This window comes from Pipra filicauda, unplaced genomic scaffold, assembly GCF_003945595.2.
Source record: "Pipra filicauda isolate LSUMZ 115617 unplaced genomic scaffold, ASM394559v2 scaffold199_size1391877_pilon, whole genome shotgun sequence".
In the NCBI taxonomy this organism is placed as follows: domain Eukaryota; kingdom Metazoa; phylum Chordata; class Aves; order Passeriformes; family Pipridae; genus Pipra; species Pipra filicauda.
The window spans coordinates 391,594-415,140 of record NW_024104308.1 but is presented as its reverse complement, the minus strand read 5'-3'; the positions used below and the strand labels follow the sequence as shown (position 1 = coordinate 415,140).

At 40.5% G+C, this 23,547-nt stretch overlaps 1 protein-coding gene across 2 annotated transcripts in view; it reads left to right on the top strand.

Moving 5' to 3' along the window:
* CUL3 (cullin 3) overlaps positions 1–23,547 on the top strand; it is a 59,189-nt gene that overhangs the window by 1,183 nt on the left and 34,459 nt on the right. The window contains exons 1-2 of one of the 2 annotated variants that reach the window (XM_027751226.2): positions 1,145–1,576; positions 20,919–21,116. In XM_027751226.2, the coding sequence (XP_027607027.1) occupies positions 1,511–1,576; positions 20,919–21,116 (264 nt within the window). In that variant the 5' untranslated portion in view covers positions 1,145–1,510. Of the gene's footprint in view, positions 1–1,144; positions 1,577–20,918; positions 21,117–23,547 lie in introns of those variants that run through there. The other variant, XM_039380558.1, reaches the window with a different exon arrangement.

The window sequence follows — 23,547 nt, the reverse complement described above, 5'->3', positions numbered from 1 at the left end:
CACTAACTTTTCAGTCGGCCCCCTGGCATCTGGGATCTAGATTTTTTTTCTGGCCTACCAGCCTAACTTTCAGAGGCGCCACGCTTCTAACTTGCAGAATCTGACATTTTCTAAACATTCTTCCCTTCTAAAGCAACTGCCCTTTGCTGAACGACCTATATTTAACACCGGGCATATGTAAGCGTTGCCTCAGGTGGCACCGTCATTTCTCAGGCATGCACTGCAACACAGACACGGAGCATCAATAAGTACTCCTGCCTTGCAACACAGCACCCTGTGAGCACGGAGCATCCATCCATACACCTGCCTTGCAACACGGCACCCTGCGGCGGGACCCGCCTGCCACTGACATGATTCACAGGGACCGGAAGACTTCCAAGGGCAAGGAACAGGAAGGGTCTGCTGTTCCCTTTCCAGCAGTGCCCAGCCAGGTTACCGCCGGGTGCCAGGCACAGGGCAGGCGCTGCCCACCTGGGGCCGTGTCCCATTTGCAGCTGCAAGGCCCATCTGAGGCTTCCCTGTCAGTGCCAAAACTTGCACTTTAAACCTCATGAAACACCTGCCACAAGTCTGACAAGTGGGATATTGGTCGGGCATTGGAAAAGTTTGCCCAGGGAGGTGGTGGAGTCACCATCCCTGGAAGTGTTTAAGAAGAGACTGGATGTGGCTCTCAGTGCCATGGTCTACTAGATAAGGCGGTGTTAGGTCAAAGGTTGGACTCGATGATCTCAGAGGTCTTTTCCAACGTAATCGATTCTGTGATTCTGTAAGAGGCATCTGGATCTGGCGCTGGGTCATGTGGTTTAGTGGCTTAGGGGCTGTTACAGTGTGGACGGCTGGACTGGATGATCCCAAAGGTCTGTTGCAACCTCGATGTCTCTATGACTGTGTGACTCTGCGAGGCCACGGCTCCGTGACACGGCCGGGGCGGGACATTCCCCCCTCCCGACCGCCCCGGGCTCCCCCGTCCCCGCCGCCCCTCCCGGGCCGGGCCGCCTTCGGCCCCGCCCCTTCCCGCGCGGCGCCGCTTCCCGCCAATCAGCGGCGCCCTCCCCGCCCCTGACAGCCCGCCTGAGAAATGGGGGGGGAAACGTCTCGCGAGAGTGGCGCAAAAGCCTCTCCCCGCCCCCGGCCCTCCCACCGCCCCCGCCCCGCCGCGGCCGGATCCGAGCGCGCCGGGCGGTGGGAGGGGAGGGAAGGACGGGAAGGGAAGGAGAGGAAGGGAAGGAAGAGAAGGGAAGGAAGCGAAGGGAAGCGGGGGGGGCGCCCGACCCTGCGCAGTGAGCGATGTTTGTCCGCCATCGCGGCGGAGGCTGAAGGGAAGCGCCGCCAGCGGAGCGAGGGGCCCGCGCCGCCGCCGCCCCCGCCCGGCCCGGCCCGGCACCCCCGGGGGCCGCGCCCGCACCGAAGGTCGCCGGCGGCCTTTCCCCCCCGCAGCCCCGGCCCCGCCGCCCCGCCGCGAGTCCCCCGGCGCTGCCGCCCCGCGCGGGAGGCGCCGCCGGGCCCGAAGATGTCGAACCTGAGCAAGGGGACGGGCAGCCGGAAGGACACCAAGATGCGGATCCGAGCCTTCCCCGTGAGTACCCGGCACCCCGGGCCGCGGCGGGCGGCCTCCGCAGGCCCCGCCGCCCCGCCAGCGGGGCCGTGCGGGTGCGAGCGCGGCGGGGGGAGCTGTCAGCGGCCGCGGCACCCCGGGAGAGGTGCGGGAGCTGCCCCTCGGGGGAGCTCCTCCAGTGGGAGGCGGGAGGAACTGGTCCCCGCGATTATCGCCCTCCTCATCAAACAAATCAATTATGAAAATCCACGTACGGCTTGGGGGGGGAGGGGGGGGGAGCTGGGTTTCTTTGTTTTCAAGGAAAAGGCCTCCAAGAAGGAGCCGAAGGTTATATACGCCGACATCAACAAAATTAGTTAGCCCCGGAAGGGGGAAGGGGGGCGGGGGGAGTATTTATTTATGTCTTCTGCAGAGTTTCCTTTTCGAGAAAATTTATTTCGCTTTCCGCTCCGTAAAAGAGGCTATAAGTCGTATGATTATAAGATTTAGGTGGCACAGTGCCAGCTGGTTCGGAAGGTGCTACTATAAACATGTAGGCATAGGTAACTTCGTTGCAGGTTCGGCAGAGCCGAGAGCGTGCCTTCCCTTTGAGTTACAGAGGAGAAGGAGCCAGATTATTAATTTAAAGTGCCGTAGCTGGCTATGTTTTGACAGTTGTTTCAATTAAAGCTTACAACAGAGTAACAACTACAGCACAAGTAATGGTGTTGCAGAACAAGAGAAACAGAAAAGCTTCAGCCTGCCAGAGGATGGCCAGGAAGTGTGTATGTGTTCAGTGGAGTGTGTGTTATAAAGAAGACACTTAGTCGAGCCTCTGGCTTTTAAGGTTTAGTGTTAACTTCTCAGTGCTACGTCTGATCCCGGTAGGCAGTGGTGTAGAACTAATGTGCTTTGCCTTTATAAAGGAACTGGACATACCTGTTTATCTCACTTCACTGGCAGGGAATATATCAATATATTTGCTTCATCAAAACTCTTGCTGATGAAATTAAGAGATTTCTTTATATTCTCAGCAGCCAGCTTAAACATAGCAATCTGAGTTACACTGTTTTACTATTTCCTTTACTTTTAATCACTGACGGTTGCATTTAGTGGGAAAAGTAAAAAGAAAAAAGTGGGCTATGAAATTAGGAATTTTAGCTGATGAGAGGTTTTTGATCTCCAGATTTCGTTTATTTCTTTAAATAGCCTTTTCTAAGAATGTCAGTTTTGTTAAGACATGTTGGCTTATAGAAATAAAGAAATAAAGAAAAAGACTTGCTGCAATGTAGCCAGGGTCTTACTAGCAAGCAGTAGGAAAACCTGTACAAAAATAAACCATAGCAAACCCAGTGTGTATGTTTTATAACAAACTGCACCAAAACATATCAGTCTTTTAATTTGATAAACAGATTCATGTATTCCAACTGTGAATATGTAGCTATGAGTCAGACAACAAAGGCAGACTTAACAATGGGGTAAAGTTAGGTTTGTGTTTTTCACCACTTTTGTATGTGAGCATATGAAATTTGTTTTGGGAAGGTGAAGAATGCTCTAAGGGAGCCCTGTTCTTACATAAAGTTAAACACTGGAATCAGGTTTTTTCTTCTGAAACTGTTTTTTACTAGCATTGTCTTTCTTTTCAGTTGCTTAAAGAATATCTAGGTTAAAACTTTAAAAACTTAAAAAAAAAAAAGTTTCCTTCCTAAAATAATTCAGTAAGTAACTAGTCATCAAGGTTTGGTGACAAATGTCAACTGTTTGGTGACATTTGTTGAGAGCAACTTTGCAAGGGTTCTGTCCAGTAGATTTTCTGTTCTAAGACAGTTTGTTGACAGTGCTGTTGATCATCATGGCTCGGCTTCGTGAAGGAAGATTTGGGAAGGGCTCTACCCACGTTTGCTACAAGCATGTGTTGATCAAGTGTTTACAGAAAAGAAGCATGTACTTTGTTGAGAGATTTGGAGGAGTTTACCTGTCATAATTGCAGAAGTCAGTAGCTTTTAGTTCATGTACAGATCGTATTGCAAATTTTGGGGAGGCCTAAGTGGTTGTTGAGCTTTGGTCCTGTGAATGGCGCCAGTGACTGCAGGGAGATAAATATTCATATCAGCAAGGTGCATTTTTGTGGGGGGTAGAGTCTATATTTAGAAAATGTACCATTCCTACAGCAGCTTCTTCACTCTTTTATCCCAAATTTGCTAGTTCTGTGCTTTGGTTCTGAATTAAGAGTACTTCCAGAGGTGACTTTGTAGGCTGCTTCAATTTGTCTTCTTATTGATCATCTTTCCTCAGGAGGTCTACCTGTTTTAGATTAGTTTGCTGCTTGCATGGGAGGTAGCTATTTACTATTACATTAAGCTACAAGTAGCCAAATTGAAGAGTTAATGTTCCTGGAGCATAGCAATATTAAGGTAACTTCCTCCATGTAGGTTTTTTTTCCTTTAATATTTTATATTTTTATAGTATCTTTCATACTTTTGTTATTGTTATATTTTACTGTAACTAAAGGAAAGGAGAAATAGTACTTTACAAAACATTACTAAAGTTCACTTTTTCTACCTTACTAGAAATGGAGTAGAAATTGACCAAAACATTGGAAAAACAGGAGTGTTCTACCTGGAGATCCTAATACATTGGAATTAGTTTTATTCTAGATTTCTTCTTTATTATTTCTGGTAATTGGTGACAGATTATCTGCCATCCCAAGTGTCCCTTAATATTTGCTCCTGGTATGTGCTGTGATGGTGCTTTTCTTACCTCAAGGGCAGTGACATGATGTGCACTGTTTTGCTGAAGTGGGTTGTGCAGTAATCAAAAGTAGTTGAGAAAAACAGTTTTCTGGTTTTCTGTTTGTAATAGGAAAAAAAATGCATTTTTTCTAATTTATAAACTGTCTTACTTAAAAGAACTTTCTTGTGTTCTCTTGTTCATCGTGACTTAAAGGCAATGATAATCTTTGCATCAGAAGGAGTCCAAATGAGAATGCATTCTCTGAGACTTCAGACTTGAGCATATTTCAAACTTGGGAAGTGTAATAGAAATACATTTTTATGAAAGTTTACTTTATATTAAGTAGAGCAAACTCATGAGATTAAGCTTAAGTATCCTTATGTACCACCACAGAAGACTTCCAGTGTGCTACTTTCAGTAACCACTTCTGGTACTTTTAATACCTTCATAAAATATAGTTGTTCCATATCTAAAGTCTATCCAGAGAGCATTCAGGGTGGTGGTAAAGCAGGAGATGGAACAGTGTAAGAGGGCTTTTTAGTGACTGTAGGTTCCTTTTTCTTAAGCAATGTTCAAACTCTGTTGTTTCAGATTCATAAACGTGCAGCAGATGTGAATATGGATGCTAAAAATAACAAAATAATTTCTGAAATGTCGAGTAATTGTCTGTGATGTGAGTTGACTATAGTTAGCAAGTTGGGTTTTTTTTAATTATTTGGAAGAGTGCAGTAGTCTACTCAATACACAGTATGTGCATTATACAAAATGCAGATTTGATATTCCTACAAAATATGAATTAATTGAACTTGTTTTGGAGAAGTGTAGGGGGTTGTTTTCTTCCCTGGTTTAGTTTAAAGTACTCTCAGGGTCTCAAATTGGCTCTCACTGCTTAACTCTCAGTGAGCCCATTACTACTGCCTAGAGGAATACCTTCAAAGCTCTCAAACAAGCTTGCAGCAAATCTAATTTTAAGGTGATATATTTGATCTGTGAGAAGTGTTGCCAGAGAATACTAGATTTGCAGTTAAAACTTGGAGAGATATGATTTCTGTAAGGGAGATCTAACATGTATAAATTATGTTTCCTCCAAGTGTATTTCAGCTCTTTTGCTGTGACTGGTTAGCTAGTGGAAGATAGTAGCCTTAAATGTGCTTTAATGGAAAAGTTGTAGAAAGTAAAAAAAAAAATGCACATTTCTTACAGAAATAAACAGTATGTGAGAATTGAGAAAGCATTTGGGGAATTCATTTTCAAAATTTAAGTAACATTAAGCTGCATTGAATGAACTTTTTTGCAAGAAGTCATTCTTCTCTCAATGCAGGTGTCACCATAAAATTGGTTGGACAGATCCTTCTGAAAACCAGCATGACCCAATGTAGGGTTTGGTCCTTATAGTTGGAGGGGGTTTTTTGAGTGCTTTCAATAATTTTGCTTTCCTGCAGAGCTGTCTTTCTTCTCTGGAGTACTACTACAAAATAGTGTTTTGCCAGTTCTCAGAACTATTTTGGTGCATCAGTGCTACATGGTTACAGAATGAATTTTGGACAGCATTTGGGGAGATTCTACACATGCACTTGCGATAAAAGGAGTCTTTAAATATATATATATATATATATATATATATATATAAGCTTCACTGACTAATTTTATTTGAAATACTTGTGCCCAAGAAAATTCTCATTTTGTTTGATCTTGTGCAGAAAGACAGCCAGCCTTCCCTTTCCTTCAATTCCGTTTATCAATTCATGCTCTTCCTCCAAGAAAGTTATGTAAACTTAGAAGTAAATAACTCCAGCTCTTCCATGAGGAAGTATTAAGGCTCATGTTTTCATTGCCAGTGTTCCTTTCTCCTGGGATCTAACAGCCACTTGTTCTAGGCTTTGTGTAGGCAGAAGGCTTTTTTTCTTCTCGGGGAGCGCCGGCTGCTGCCGTGGTTTGTTTTGAGTCTTGGGGAATTGGTGATGCAAGTTGAAGATGAGCTTTGTTAAATTTATGCTTCAACCTGTAATGTGCAGATCTTTCAGTTCCAGAAGTTGATGTAAATTTTGTCCATCTTGAGCATCTTAGAGCAGATAGACCATAAAAAAAACATTGAACTGTGGTTAAATTTTTAAGCATTCGAGTTATGTAAGCGGTACGTGTATTTCTGCTTTGGCTTATAACCCCTAGAGCATTCGTGCTGTGTTGGTGAGGGAATGGAGAGGCATGGAGGGTGGGACAAGGGTGGAATTAGGGGATGGTTTACTGCAGGCTTTTTCAGCTCTGAATAAAATAATATGAACCCACCAAGTTCTGCAAGATCACTTAGTTAACTCCATGTTTTACATGGTTGGCTTGTGAATCTTGATGGCTTTATATTCTCAAAAATATTTCTAAGAGCATGTTAGCTATTAACTCATGTAGTGTTCACAGTAATAATAAGTTAATATTCACAACTAAAATTTTAGTGGGCTTAAACCCTAGAAATAAAACAAACCAAAAAACTGAAACACTGTTTATCTTATTCAAAGGAAGAAAGTGTTGTTTTGGTGCAAATTAAGAAAAGTATAGAAATACTTACTGTTTACTGGACAGTTAATCTTATTAAGTCCTTCCAGTTTTCACAGATTTCTTTTTCTTTAATGAAATGTGGTGAGCAACCTGAATGTTCTGATAATACATTTACAATTTTTAAGAGATGACAGCACTAATTCCAACTATTCTTTGAGTAGTTGTAGGTAGGTTTTTGTTTGGTTGGGTTTTTTGTGACACTGTGCATATTATCTTTTAGTTTTTGTCTAACCTAATCTCAGAATTCCTGAGTTCTGTAGATGTTCATCTTTCAGTTGCAATTTTTCTTGGTTTTCCATGTTGGCTGGGTCTGAAGTTCTGAGCAATTAGCGTTCCCCTTGGTCTAGAGTTTTGAGCAAGTGCCTCTGTGTGGTACTGGAAAGAGTACTGGCCTTTATGGATCTTACCTTTATTTGAAATTTGCTTGATTTTTGTGCAGGAGTATAAAGCTAATGCCAGTAGTGTTCTATTGAGATTTTGATGCTGGCTAATTCAGTCCGAGCTTTTTCAAGTGGCTTTGTTAGGCATCTCCGTCCCTTCACTCTTGTTTTGTATAGTAATACATTATTAAACAGGAATTACTGTTTTTCCCTGGTAGTGGTAGGTAAAAGAACTTTGAAAGTTGCTGTAAAACTGATAAAGAATTTTCAATATTCTACATGAATAGCTATAATAATAGTATGTAACAAAAATAGACTTTTTTCTATACAAGTTATTAATTTTTCCTTTAATCTGTTATGGCCATACACGGCATAAGTGACCCCATTTTTCAAAATTTCCAACAGGTATTGTAAAGCCTTTGGCTTTGATCTGTAGGGCAGGTAGTCTTAGTGCAGGTGCTTTTAGACTTTCATCACCATGACTGATGTGCAGTGTCAGATAGTCTCTCTGTATGTGGTGAAAACATTTTGTGATAGACTGGGGCAGATTTTTCTTAAGATAGTTTGATTGAGTCCATTCATAAAACTCACAGTGATTGTGTTACAGTCTAAAATAGGTTCTTGACCTTGTGCATATGATCACTGGATCTTATCTTTGATTTCTAGTAGCTGCACTAGTGGAAGAACAGCTCTAGAGAAGTAAGCTCGTGGTTTTCAGTCTGAGTCGGGTTTTGTGGAAACATAGAGTAGGAAAGTGGTGTAGTAGAAAACTACACCATGGCCAAACTGTGCTTTTAATCACAGGGCTATTTTATTTTTCTGAAGGTCAGTTAAAGCTGGCAGAATTTTTAAATCACTAATGTCTCCTTTGTAAAGGTGAAAGTACTGGCATCTCAGCATAAGTAAATACTGTTAGATGACTTAACAAAAGAACCCCCGTACTGACATTTTTAATGTTTTAGGGAAGGAAAAAAGTGCATTTAGCACCTGAGTACAGCAAGGAGGGTAAAACTGTAATAAACACTTACATTTGGATGATGTTTGCAGTGGAGTGGCCTAAATTCTTTAATTAGCTGTGTGTAAAATTAGTGTTTGAGGGCTGAAACTGCTTTGCGTGGAGTTTAAATAAGGTATAATACTATGCAAAATGTGCACAAATAACTTGCTTTATTTGTTCATGGTTATGGACGAGATGCATTTGTGGAAATGCCAATTTTTGTTTAATGGTAACAAACATAAATGAGGACAATAATTATACATGCGAATGATATGAAATTGGGCAAAATTATACAATACAAAATTCATATGTTAATTTCTTAGACTGTGTAGTCTGAGTATAGATTGTGTGTCTTACATTTTGTATGTGAAGAATCTTTATTGAAATAAATGGTTTTTACTTTTACACTACTTCTGTTTTTAAAGTGTTGGTAGCATCTGAGTGGACCTTTTCTTTTTGCTTTTTTATATTATATACATGGCTTTAATTTCCTATGTAGCTCTGAATTTTTTTTCTATTGCCATCGTTTCAGTGTTAGTCTTAGTGTTCCAGGCACTGCTGATCTGTGCATCCAGTCATGGTGTTTACACTGTGGTGCAAAAATCCCCCAGAGAGAAGTTATTGTCAGAATGCAGGGATATTGATTATCTGTAAATCTGTAAGTGATTTATTAAGTGTATCTTCCTTCCCCTCACTGAAGTAAGCTGAAGGGGGAAAAAATTATCCTCTGTTGGCCTCTGACTACCATAAAATTTTATTTTTCTATTCCTGTGCAAGTTCTCAATTTGTTATGCTGTTGTTATTATGGAGGAGGAGTTGTCACAAATCCCCCAAAGCCTCTGAAGATCCTTCAGCCCCACCATCCCCCTTTCTTCCTTCATCCCCCTCAAGTCGTTCATTGTGTTCCTTGTTTTGAAATGACTACAGGAAATGTGTTTACAGTCTGTATAAGTTGGTGTGTATTTCACTGATTTCCTCTTTAAATAGTGTTGATTTTTAAACAATTGTAAAATACTGAGCTACTTGTAGGTTAATTGAAAAAAAACAAATAAATCTTGTGGGATTTGCATGGAGTGTTGGGTAAGCAAGGAATGGGCCATTTGTGGTTCAGGGAAGCTTTCTGAATTCAGGTCATCAAGGCTGGAAAGTTAATGAACTAATGGATTTTTTCACTTGGAGAGATGATACCTCTGAGGAGACTTTGTGCCATCCACAGAAGGCATGGATGTGCAGAGCAGCACTCTGGCAGTTCTTAGCTGGGATTGAGACATGCAACATCTCTCTTGTTCTTTAAGGTTATTATAATGTTAATATTGTACAAGTCATCAATAAAAAAAATTTGCTAAAAAACCTTCATGAATTTTTTCCTTATAAAATTAAGGCTTTTTAATTTTGCTTTGTAGTGTTTACTGGGTGATGGTCTTAAAACTAATAGACATATGATCACATACTGAATCAAAGTTTCAATCTATTTTGACTGGCCTAAAAAAAAAAACAAACAGAAACAACAACAAAAATAAATATTTCTATTGGTTTAGAGTTTGGAATGATATGAGTAGTTGTCTGGGGTGTAATGATGCTGCTTCTGCTGACAGTGACCCATTGTCAATTATGGCACTTTCAAGACAACCTGCTGCACATCACCTGGAATGCTGAAGTCCCACACTGTTGTAAAAGGAAATTAAGAGAGTCAGGGACCTAAATCCCATTGAAATTTGAGATTTTCAGCAATTTTCAACTAGTAAATCTTGTTAGGTTATAGATAAGCAAACAACTTCCCTTTCTGCTTTCAGTCTTTAGTAAATTGGAAGTAGTTCCAGTGGAAGAGGACTGAGCCACCTTCTTCCTGCAGCGTAAGAGCCGGCACATGGCCCGTGATCCCGAGTAAGCTGCTTTGAGGAAATTTGCAGTTGAATGTGCTCTGTGGTAGTTTGCTTGTAGTCACATAGTCCTCAGATTTTGAAAAGCATGTCCTTGGCTGTTACAAGCTTTTATTGCAGTGGAATGCTAAATTACTTGAATGAAATGTTTAGGATTTGGCTCTATTTGTAAAAGGGGAAGGTATGCCAAGTAATTTATAAAATTTTGTGTCACTGTTTCCACTGTCTGTCATTTCACCTTTGATAAGAGCCTGTTTGACAGCCACAGACAAACAGCTGATCTGTTTGAGTGCAGAACTACCTGTCCCTCCCCATGCCTTCTAAACCTCCAGGATCCTACTGATATATGGGAGGGGTGATTCACTCCCAGAAATTGAGCTTTTCTTTGTTCCATATTCTGCTTTTCTAATTAGGTTCAGATATTTTCTTTTAATACCAACTTTGTTTAGGATAGAAACAAAGCTATGGTATTACTTTCAGGAACATATTTCCTGCTGTTACCTTAGCCTTTTTTGGTGTTGTGGGGTTTTTTTTTGTCCCATTGCTTTAATTAGAGGAAAGTTGGTTTAGGATTACTACTTCTAAAGTGAATCAAGAGGACTCTGTACTTCTCATTAGTCTTCAAATATTGATACTAATTTTTATTCTTTTTGGGCAGGAGAGAGGGATTTGGTAGATTTTTAGTGTAAAATCCTTGTATTTATTCCTCTGTGTCGTTCAGAATAGCCTTTTCTTGAGTTAAGCAATCCTGGCCTGATACACTCTTTTTTCCCCCACACATTATTTGCAACATAAGTGTTCAATACATATACTGAAATAAACCAAGAACTAACTTCAGATCTGAAAATGACTTTGTTAATTTGCAAAGCTAAATGTGAAAGATCAGACTTTGTGAACTGTAAACTTAGATCTAGACTTCAGCTTTAACAGTTACCTGGCAAGGTAATGGAACTGATCATCCTGGGTGCAATCACACAGCACCTGAAGGATGGACAAGGGATCAGACCCAGCCAGCACAGGTTTAGGAAGGGCAGGTCCTGTCAGACCAACCTGATCTCCTTCTACGATCAGGTGACCCGCCTGGTGGATGAGGGGAAGGCTGTGGATGTGTCTATCTGGACTTCAGCAAAGCCTTTGACACTGTCTCCCATAATATACTCCTGAAAAAACTGGCAGCCCATGGCTTGGACAGAGGCACTCTGTGCTGGGTTAGGAACTGGCTGGAGGGCTGGGCCCAGAGGGTGGTGGTGAGCGGGGCTGCATCCAACTGGCGGCCGGGCACCAGTGGTGTCCCCCAGGGATCAGTGTTGGGCCCAGTTCTGTTTAATATCTTTATCGATGATTTAGATGAGGGGATTGAGTCCATCATCAGCAAATTCGCAGACGACACCAAGTTGGGAGGGAGTGTCAACCTGCTGGAAGGCAGGAGGGCTCTGCAGAGGGACCTGGATAGGCTGGAGAGTTGGGCCGGTTCCAACGGGATGAGGTTCAACAAGGCCAAGTGCCGGGTCCTGCACTGTGGCCACAACAACCCACTGCATTGCTACAGGCTGGGACAGAGTGGCTGGAGAGCAGCCAGACAGAGAGGGACCTGGGAGTGCTGATTGACAGGAGGCTGAACATGAGCCAGCAGTGTGCCCAGGTGGCCAAGAAGGCCAAGGGCATCCTGGCCTGTATCAGGAACAGTGTGGCCAGCAGGACCAGGGAAGTGATTCTGCCCCTGTACTCAGCGCTGGTGAGGCCTCACCTGGAGTACTGCGTCCAGTTCTGGGCCCCTCAGTTCAGGAAGGATATTGAGGTGCTGGAGCAGGTCCAGAGAAGGGCAACGAGGCTGGTGAAGGGACTTGAGCACAAGTCCTATGAGGAGAGGCTGAGGGAGCTGGGGCTGTTTAACCTTGAGAAGAGAAGGCTCAGGGGAGACCTCATCGCTCTCTACAACTACCTGAGAGGAGGTTGTAGCCAGGTGAGGGTCAGTCTCTTCTCCCAGGCAATCAGCAGTAGGACAAGAGGGCATGGCCTTAAGCTGCACCAGGGGAGGTTTAGGTTAGATATTAGAAAGAAATTCTTTACAAAGAGGGTAATCAGCCATTGGAATGGGCTGCCCAGGGAAGTGGTGGATTCTCCGTCCCTGGAGGTTTTTAGGATGAGGCTGGACATGGCACTTAGTGCCATGGTCTAGCAACTGTGGTGGTAGTGGATCAAGGGTTGGACTTCATGATCTCAGAAGGTCCTTTCCAACCTGTCTGATTCTATGATTCTATGAGTCTATGATTCTATTCCAAGTAAGAGAGGTTTCAGCAGTATAGACAGTTCTTCTTTACTATTGTTAGTTTGAAGTGTTCTCAGGAAATAAGTAGTTTCATTATGGGTGCTTTATAATCCTCCTCCATTTTCAGGTGCCATAGTAATGAGCACTGTGGAAATGTCATTGAATGTTTTTAAAAGAACCTTGGTTAATAATAAAGGCAATGTTGCTATTTTGGCTGTATAAGCACTTCCATTCTATGGCAGTGACAACTATCTTTTGAACTAGAACTTCCTATATTTAGCCTCTTACCAGTTCAGTTCTTCTAGAAGCTTGAACAAAACCAGTTAATTGTGGTCTGTTAAATACAACTTTTTTAAAAACAACTTTCATACTGTAATGTCAGAATGGGGAGAAGCTTGCATGATGGCAGGGGGAGATTTGCTAATTTTACACCTGATGTCTTCTGATATTTGGAAAGGCATTGAGGTTTGTCTGCAGATGCTGGGGAAAAAGAGGTAATTTAAAAACTTGGATTTCTATATTTTATTAAATACTATTTTGCTATCCTCTTTGGGCAAAGCTTGCAACAGTAGAATAAAGTCTCTAGTGTAATTAATAGCACCTTAGAAAGCTTGTTGAGAAGAAGTTAATTTTGGTATGTTTTCTTTGCTTTTCCTCAGTATCCAACGCTGTTGGAGGACAACATCCATCAGTCCTTGCTGACTAAAGTATAGGTGTATTTCAAGGCACTTAGGTCCTGTGGAAAATAATTAGTAAGTGTGTAAAAGACTGTTAAGCTTTGTATAAGTGACTGTAGAAGCAGTGTTTACTGACTGAATATTCCATGTTGTTACTTAACTAGCTGATACAGTTTTTATACAGAAACTTAAAGACTGTGTGAATCCATATACAAACTGGATGAAAAATGAGATTGATGAGCTAGCATTCATTTTTCATTGACCCACTCAGACAAGTAATATTCTGCTTTTGTCTGTATTATTGAGAGTTCTTTATATCAATGAGAGTGACTGAAGGTACATTTTGTAAATTGAGCATCATAAGTTGCAAATTGAACCCGTAAGTTGATTTTTGGAGAGTGTAACTGAGTTTGTAGTTCCTCATTAGTAGTCACAAACACTTAGTGTGAGTTAGTGTTGGGGAAGTGTGTGAAGGTCTGTAAGAGGAAAGTTGTTTATGTTCACAGAATCACCACTGTGTACCTTTATATTTATTTGTTTGCTTCTTCAGACTGTCTCTGTTTTTGTTTTTTAAAGAAATGAAACAAAAACCTTTAGGTTGTCTTTTGCATGTTCTGCTTGCTTCTGCTGAGTAAAGCCTGGGAAGGAGAATTGGATATTACAGTTCCTGTATTTCTGTTAGTGGTATTGTCATGGAGCCCTCCCTGCAGAGGCTGGAGCATCTTTGAGGGTGAGACCAAACTTGATTCTTCCCCTGGCCTTTAGGGGATTACTCTCAGCACTGGTTGCTCAGCTCATCTTCTGAGCCTGGAAGGAACACGGTGCCATGAGTATTCCTTGCAGGAGCAATTTGGAGAAGTTTAGTGTAGCATTTGCCTACCCAAACAAGGGTAAGGCTTGAATATCAATGGATGAGTGAAGAAGAAAACACAGATCCTAAAAATGGTGTCAATTTTTAATCTTGTAGATGATAACTGGCAGGTGCCAGGGGAATCTATAGGCATAGATCCACCACCACCACCCACACCCTCTGAGGGACTATAACAGTGTAATAGGCATTTCCTGACACTCCTTAGGAGATGTGCATAACACTGTATTGTCATCTTTGATTGCTACTGAAGGTCACCTAGAAGCAAAGCCTACTTATTAGGGCTAGTTTTGGTAGCACATTTCTCTGACTTCCCTGTGACTCTTTCAACAGATGTCCAAAGTAATAGCCCAGATGCAGGAGAACAGCAGTGAGACAGTGTGACCCTTACTTTCTTCATGCTCCTTCTCTTAGCTTCCAGTCATGTTTTGGTGTGTAACAGTCAACTTGTTCAGACAAGACTATTGAGGAACTTTGTGCCTGATGGTTTTAGTTGTTCAGAGATGGGTTGTTTTTATTTGTGAGAAAGTATATGTAGCCAATGTGAGAGCAAGAGATTGTGAGCCAACGTCTTCCAGATATGCTCGTTTTTACACAGTGATGAAAACTTCAGAAAAGTGTTAATATTGAGCTCTTCATTTGTCATTAATAGAAGTACATTTTATCTGCCCTGTACTTGAAGAATATGTAGTTCCATATCTTAATGTGCCATTTTTCAGATATATTCTTGGAGCAAACGCTAGACAATATATCTCTGTCACTGTAAATTCTTGTCTTTTAAATTAACAATATTCAAAGGGTTTATAAAAATTCAAGTAGTGATTAGATTCTGAGGCAGGAAATGGGCTGCTCTTGCCCTTTTCTGGATAACCTCAGCCAAATTTCATTCCGAATGAAGGATACGGGCGAAGGATGCTGAGTTATTGTGTAACAGACTATTTAATACCATCTTGATGAATGCCCTGTCTTGCAGTGGAATTGGAGACCATTGGTGGGAGTCTTCCTTGCCTCTTGGACCGTGGGTCAGGACCACATAGTGGCAGCTTTAGATGACAATCAGACCCTGCTCATTTTGTCTGCTGAGGGATGGGAAGAGGGGGAGTGAGAATAGGCTGCAATTATTAGGTGCAAATGTTTACTCCCAGCACTGCTGACTAACTATAATTGTTGGTATCTACTCACTTCCTTCCAAGGTAGAGAGGGTAAACACCTGCATTCTGTAATTTCTGTTGGTTCTCATTCCAGTGCTCTGTGGTGTTAGACCTGTAAATGATGTCATGGAGAGGAATGAGGCAGATGATTGCATTTTTTGAAAACTTTGAGAAACTTTGTTCTGTAAAAGTAATCCCTTTCAGATCGACATGTTTCACCTCATAATGTGTAGAATGGTGATAAACACTGCAGCTGCTCTGTAGAAAAAGTGAGTAGTGGTGTTTGTGACTTTTTTGAATGTAAAAATGTCCTGCAAGTGTGCTGACAGTCTGTTTAGAACCTCTGAGAATTAACAATGGCCTATCTGGTCTGAGATCTTTGTGGGAACTTCATAGAACTTGTCTAGAAATTTCTTCTTCAAGAAGGATAAGAAGCTGTCTGTGGTCACTTGGGGTGTTGATTAAGGCACGAACCCCACTCAGACACGAACGAGTGCCAGAGCAGAATTACCATTTATTTCAAACCGCTCAGGTTTAAATACAACGCTTAAACATGTCATGTGACCTTCCAACCAATGACAATCAAGTGTTGTCTGAGCATACCTGAGAACCCGGAAGACTACAACTTCCATGGTTCCTTGTTACATTCTTCCTGCCACATCTCCCCCCTCTTTTTATTAACAAGTTGAGAAACAATACATTTTTACATTCTTATTATAACCAATCTTATTTCCACTAATTATAAAAAACAGGGCCTATCGTCACAAGGCCTTTATTGAACTGTTTACAACTTTATTGGTTCGTGCAATATTCAAGCAATCTCACATTACCCAGGGTTTCTAGGTGTGGATAACCTTTTATCTGAGGGTGGCTTTGTGTAATGGCATCATCTTTATTTAAAAGGGAAATGTGTTGGGTTGTAGATGTTGTGTTTGAGGTGGTATTGTTTGAAGTAGTGTTTAAGATGTCTTGCTATAAAGTGTATTTGCGTTCACACACACGTACATATCTCCGCTCAACTTTCTCATTCATACTCCGGTGGCCACCATTTCATTCTCTCCTTACACATGCATTCTTAAACCCTTTATTGTGTTTGACTCATGGAGTTTTGGTTTTGTATTGGTTACTGTTTATGTGTTTCTTTTGGTTCTGTTGTATCATTTATTGCTTCTTTGTGATTATCCCTGTTTTAAAGAAATGTTAATGTAGATTTACACACATAGGGACTAGATCCATATCTCTTCTTTCTTCCCCCCCTTTTTTGTGTTTTTTATAGTATGTTTCTCAGTGTGTGGTGTGGTTTGTGGTTTTTTGGGGTTTTGGGGGTTTTTTTGGGTTTTTTTGGGTTTGGTTTTTTTTGTTGTTGTTTGGTTGGTTGTTTTTGTTTTTGTTTGTTTGTTTTTTGTTTTTTTAGGTTTGAGAGATCGATAGATTAGTGAAAGTGCTCACCTTTGTTATCCCTCAATGCATTTCCTTTGGAAGACTGGTACTGGCAGTTTTAAAAGGTCACATTTACTCAAGGAGCCCTGGTTTTCCTGCTTCCTCAGTGTACAGCCGTAGTGTGTATCACCAGATCACACGGGGATTGAGGTTGGAAGTCATTTCAGGACTTCCTTGTCCAGCCCCACTGCTTAAGCAGGGTCACCTGGAGCTGGTTGCTCAAGGCTGTATCCAGATGGCTTTTGAATCCATGTCCAAGGATGGAGACTCCACAGCCTCTCTGGGCTCTTTGCCGGTGCTCGGTCACCCTCACAATAAAGTTGTCCTGATGTTCAGGGGGAATCTCCTGTGTTTCAGTTTGTGCCCGTTGTATCTGGTCCTGTCACAGGGCACCTCTGCAAAGAGGCTGGTTCTCTCCCTCTTCAGTACACCCTCCCATTGGCTTTTGTATGCACTGATTTGATCCCTGCAGGGTTTCCCTAGGCTGTCTTTCTCAGCCTTTCCTCATGTGAGAGGTGCTCCAGAGGGTGGTTAGTGGCCCTTCACTGGGCTCTCTCCAGTATGTTCATGTCTCTCTTGTACTGGGGAGCCTTGAACTGGACACACTACTCCACATGTGTCTCTCCAGTGCTGCACAGAGCCTTTGACCTACTGGCAATACTCCTCCAAATGCAGCCCACAATACCATTAATCTTCTTTACCTCACAGGCCCATTAGTTCATCTTCAATTTGATGTCTGTCAAGTGCTCTGGGTTCTTTTCTGACAAGTCTGCTTTCCAGCCAGTTGACCTCAGCAGGTCTTAACACATGGAGTTGTTCCTGCTCCCTAGGGACAGGATGTTGCACTTCCCTTTGACCTACATGACTAGAAGGAGGGTGATAATATTCTGTATGAAGTTGTATGTTAATCAGAAAACTCCTAGAATTGAGCTGTTCTGTTGTGATTGGTGCCAGTAAGTTACTCAAACAGGTGCCTGCAGTGTCAGCTTCTGGGAGGGAGACACTGAGAAGTCTATTCAGGACTGTTACCAGCTTTACCTGCTTTTCAGGTGATAATGGCAATAGATTGCTGGCAGTGATTGTTTATTTGGTCTTGGTAATTTTTAATATGATAGACAAACACTGTTAAAGGAAGGGGCTTGAGAGTATCTGATCCTGCACTGTGGAATAAAGGAGCTTTTGAGTCCTTTGCAGACTTTTTTTTTTTTTTTTGGTGAAATGATTGCACTTTCATGTACACTGACATTTTAGTCTAATTTCCTCAAGATGTACTTGTGCTACGCTCTGAGTTCAGATGTTTGTGTTCGAGTTGCATCTTTGAATCATTAGCATTTGGGCAGCGGTTTGTGGAAGTTTTCCAACTAGCGGCTTCTTATAAACAGCTCTCTCTCCTGCCAATAACAGACTTGGTCTCTCTCCCATTCCCCAAGAAAGGTAATGTTCAGATAAGCAGGAGTACATTAACACATTTCCTCTATTTGGACACTGGCTTCTTACTATCTTAGTGAATCTGGGTGTAGACACTACTGAAGTTTAATGGGATTTTGCTTCTGAAAGCCTTTCCAGACCGGTGTGTTTTTTTTCAAAGCACCAGCAGAAGCAGCAATCTGGGTTCTGCTAAATCTGCAACAATACATGACACGAGCAAGGCAACTGTATTAAAAATGTGGAGTTCACTTTTAAAATATAACCATTAAAAGAAATCTTGGAATGAACATGGAAAAACAGCAGGGCTCTAATTCTGTGTTCATATTTGTGGAAGTCTATCACTCATAGAGTAGGGATCCAGAGAGTTGCATAAATTTTCCCTGTTGAGTCACAGTTCTCTAATAGTGTTTTCAGAGATGCTTTTGTACAGAATTTTGAAAAATGGCAAAGTGTTTGAGTAGTATCAAAAACGTATTTATTGGTTAGTTGTTTGGATTTTAAATCTGCATACAAGCCTGACTTAAGGAAAAGGGGATGAAAAGAGATGAACCTGTGAGTTAAATAATCCAAGGGTAGATTTAGCCATTGCAAATCTTACATACCTTTGGAATACAGGAAGACCACTTCTGTTCAAATGGTACACAATTTTTCAGCAGTGGAGAGGAAATAATACGTTTTTGCTCAAACTTTACTGCAGTGACTTACTGCCAAATAGAATGGAATTATTTAAAGTGTTAGGAGTCTTTGCTTTGTTAGAAAACACTGCTGCAAACAAGCCAGCTGTGCTAGAGCTTTTTTGGAAGACAGTGCTCAGATATCCTAGATATCCTTGATATCCTAGAACTTGAGCAAACCTGTTCCCATAAAACCTCACAGATGTTAATCTAAGTCATCAGCAGAATAGGAAGCTGCACTGAAAAGCAGAGTCCTTCATGCTTAATCCTAAAAGGTAATAAGTTTATAATACTTTTTCAAATATTTCTGTATATTTATCCCATGGAGGTGTGTACTCCTTAAAATTACCTTTTATGCACCTTTCTTGTGCTTCCAGACCAGAGCAGCTTGTGGTGTGTCAATTGTTAAGTGGCAGAAAGCTCGATGTTCATGTTTGTATTCAGCGAGTTTGGAGCAAATAACATTACAGTCTTTCCTTCGTTTTTATAGCATTTGGATTAAAAGTAGAAGAATTAAACAGTTCACTTTTAGTTTTTTCCTGAACAGATCTGAGTTATCAAAAGTGCTGCTTTATCTGTAACACACAGAGGTGTTCACTGTGACCAGCCCAGAAGCAGCAGTGCTGTAACACCTCCGTGATTTGCCAGGTTTATACAGATCACACCTTTTCTAAAATACAGTGTGCAGTTAAATCGCAATTGAGATAAAAAGGTCGTGTTGGCTTGGAGATTCTTGATTAGCAAGGGGAGGAAAGGACATTGGGAGGTGTTGGTTTGAGTCTATGCTTTGTTTGAAAACAAAACCTCGTTTTTTTGAAAAGAAGGCTGAAAAGCTTTTACTTGGATTGCTGTCTGCAAATCTAAATGCTTGCCTTCATTATCAGTACTTGTAAAATTGCTGGTTCAGGAAGGCTTTAGAAAATAATTTCCCTGCAGAGGCACCAATGTAGCAAATGCAAATTAAAAACAGAATTACTGACCTTTCAGTATTACACATAACAGAATAGGCAAAAAGTGTGGAGGGACACGTGACGTTCCATCCGCCATTCCTCTGCTATTTGAGGCTTTACTTTTGGGAGATGGGGAGCTAAGAATTTTTGGATATCTAACACCATATCTCGAGTTTTTGGTACATAGAGTTGAGTAGTCTAGTGGATCTGGTATCAGAGAAGTGGGAAAAGTAGTGATAGGGTTATTTTTATCATGAAAATCTTTGTATTTAACCAAAACTCCAGAAGACAAGCAGGATGGAAGATTGTGTGTTGTGTGTCTTGTTTTGATTTTGTTCAGCAGCCCACTCCCTACCAAGGCAATGAATGGCTTCTCTTTATTATGAGCTGTACTTTTATTTGTAATGCCTAGAGAAGTTGATATGATATCCTGAAAATACATGTAAAAATATACTTGTTATGAAAAAAGTTCTGCTAATAATTGTGTTTGATTACAAATGCAGTCAAATCTAGTTTTCTATATTTTTCTTCTATTAGTGGTTCTTGGGTGGAAGGGGAAGGAGAGGTAGACTACACCTGGTCATGATTTTCCTCTGTAATGTCATACCATTATTCTTTACTCTTTCACTACTTTAGCTCTTATTTAAAGGCTACTTTGACATTATTGGTAGACTGTTATCTGGGATATTGGTAGATTGGTGTGTGGGATATTTTCTTCTTCCACAGTAACTGTGGGAATAGCAGCTTTTTTCTCTTCACTCTTCATCCTTTTTCTTTACATGTAAAATGCTAACTCAGTTCCTGTTTTCATATAAACTAAACCAAACTGACTCACAAACTTTGAGCAATCCTGACATCTGATAGTTTTTTGCTACACTTACTTGCAATCCCAGATACTGTTTTATCTGACATATTTTGAAGCACCTAGTGGGATCAAGCAGATGACTAAGTTTGCTAACCCTGTGTCAGACGTTATCTGTTACCATACAGGTTGATTTGGGGTCTGGTGAAGCAGGTTAGTGTTGCAGTACAGTTTAGGAGGCACCAAGTAATGTGTAGTATGGGATGAGAGTTAACCATCCACCATTGTTAGCACTGTGGAGGAAGAGTAGGGAAGAAGCTCATGTCCATGAATACCTACCTTTCCACCTAAAAAGGCTCTGGAGTTGGATTCTGTGGATTTGTAGCTCTGAAAGGAAAAAGCATTAAACTTTAACAAATTACAGTTTCCGTAACTATTTCTTTAAATCCTTGCTAGTTTCATAAACACTATGTTAATAAAGTTTGAGAAACCTTGTGATAATAAAATCAACCAGATGTGGCAGAACAATTATTATCTATATTCTTTTTTGATTCTAAACAATAACATATTGTTTTATTTTTACAGATGACTATGGATGAGAAATATGTGAACAGCATTTGGGATCTTCTGAAAAATGCAATCCAAGAGATCCAGCGTAAGAACAATAGCGGTCTCAGTTTTGAGGAGCTGTATAGGAATGCATATACAATGGTCTTACACAAACATGGTGAAAAACTCTACACTGGACTAAGAGAAGTGGTCACTGAGCATCTAATAAACAAGGTTTGTCGTTTTATTAATTACAATGGAAGTATCTTATAGGAAACAATTCTGAACAGTTATTTAAAGGACAAAAAAAATCTAACTTCATAATGTCACCTTGTGTTGCAATTGTGTAGCTTCTCTCAGAAACAGTAGCATAGAGCTAACACCCAGCTCAAATGAGACTCCATGTTCCAGGTACTGTTTTTTGTAAGTTACAAATGGAGGACAGACCATAGAAAGTGTGTGAAAATGTATAACAGGAAACAACTTTTGTTGAAGAATAACTGTTGAGAGCTGGGGATCTTTTTTTTAAAAAGTTTGTGGCCTTTTTGGTGGCATTTTATGACTTTCTTAGGCCAAATTTTGGGTTGTTTTTGAGTCAGTTTTTTCATCTGTGGAACAAAATAAATACCAGTGTAAGAACCTGTTTGTTATGGGCTAATGAACTAATTCACAAGTTAATGAGAGAGTTGTGGTAGGATTATGCTATTTAAAGAGGCAGTAGGCACTGTTCAAAAACATCAGCTCAGCAACAACAAAAGTCCTGAGTAGTCTGTATTCTATCATTTCGGCCCTTGCAAAACCATATAACTTGGTCAAAATGACATGCAGAAACTTCTTGTTTCTGAAGATGTATCATCAGAAAAAAGGACTCTTTAGGTCTCATGTTAAATCATGGAACCACCTCTCCTGTCTCTGAGAGAAAAGTTTAGAATTGATTTAATAAGTATGTAATTGAACGAAGTTAAAACTCACTTTTTAGGAATCCACGTAATATTTAGGGATAATTGGAATTCCAAGTCTGGAGAGATACCTGCCTTGCTCCATATCTGCCTATCTTTGAAAAAAGACACATGTCCACTCTGATCCTGTATACTGACTGTTTTTACAACATCTGAAAAGCAAAGTTGTACACCATCATGTGTGTTGGATGATTATTTATGGCTGAATTACAGGGAATGGATGGGAGGTTTATGTCTAAATAATGCAGAATTCTTGGGAGTTTTTTTGTACATTCCAACTGGATGAGAAATGTGTTATTTTCTTTGTAAAATCTTAGTTTCAGATATGTGCTCTGAGCAAGTATAGTCTAAAACTGCTTCTAACGTGGACTTCTTTACTGTTGCACGAGAGGACACATCCTGTATGAAGTGGCTGAATAATTTATGGCTCTTTTCTATAATTGTAGCACATCTGTGACTCTCAAACTCTTCTGTTTTCATAATCTGTGCATGCATAATCTGTACTATTCATATAAAATGTGGCAAATGTCTGAGACTTTTTGTGCCTTGTATATGCCTGTGTTTACAGTCTTTATGAAATAATATGACACTAAATTTTTATTATTCCTAGGCTTTAGTTTATCCTGGTTAAATTTGAGGGGAGCTGCTTTGTTACTAGGTATTCTGCAACTTCTTATCTTAGTTCCTAGTTATTTCGCATATTAAAAATTAGCCATTTGCAAAATAAATTATTCTGAAGTGCTGATTGTGGAAAACTAACAAAAGAGCAGAAGATCCTGAGTTTGTGCTTTCACTGCACTGGCTGAGATGACTGCACAAATAGCAGTGTAGACTAGTGCCTTTCTGACACTTAATACTATGATATTTGATGCTTTAAAAAAAAGTCTTTTCCAGTGACCTAGTATTCTGATCTGTAATGTGATTCAGCAAATTATAACCATGTGTATAGGTATCATAAACATGGATGACCAAGATTTTTTTAAATAAAAAGTCTAACTACTGAATTTTAGTAGTTAATTGTTGTAAAGGCTAAATTATTCTGATGTTGCTGTCCTATAAATTAAATAATCCAAGGAAAAGACTTAAAAAAAAAAAGAAAATGTGACTTCTGCCAAAAATTTCTGAACAATAAAGAAAACTTCTGTAGGCTCAAAGCTACTCCTTGTCCCTTTTGAGTACTTACTTGGGGATATTATGTCGAGGTTGTTATAGATGGAAGTATGGAAAAAATAGTGCATTGTTTACTAAGAATAGGATCAGTTCTATAATGACATCTTATGTTTGTGCCATTAGTACTTGTGGTAAGATAGATAAAAAAAAAAGTTTTGTTTAACCTCACACTTTGTCACAGAAATTTTAGAGAAATCTTTTCTGTTCACTGTCTCTTCCCAAGGGCAATTCTCTGTTAAATTTTAAGTAGCTGATTAACAATAAATCCTCTCATCACAAGTCTTTGTAAACTCAGAGACTCAGTGGTGAATGCTAGAATTTAGGAGAGGGAGATTTTGCCAACTGAAACGTTCATTAAATTTCATAACTTTTATAAAAATGAAAATGTGCAGAAGTGAGTCAGTTTTTACTGAAGAACTACACTCAATTCAGGGAGCACTGCTGAGGAACCAAACCCAAATTTGAGATTGCTAGAATCCTTGAAACGTTATTGTCCTTTGCTGTCTACATCTGCTGATTATCTTTTTACAAAAAAG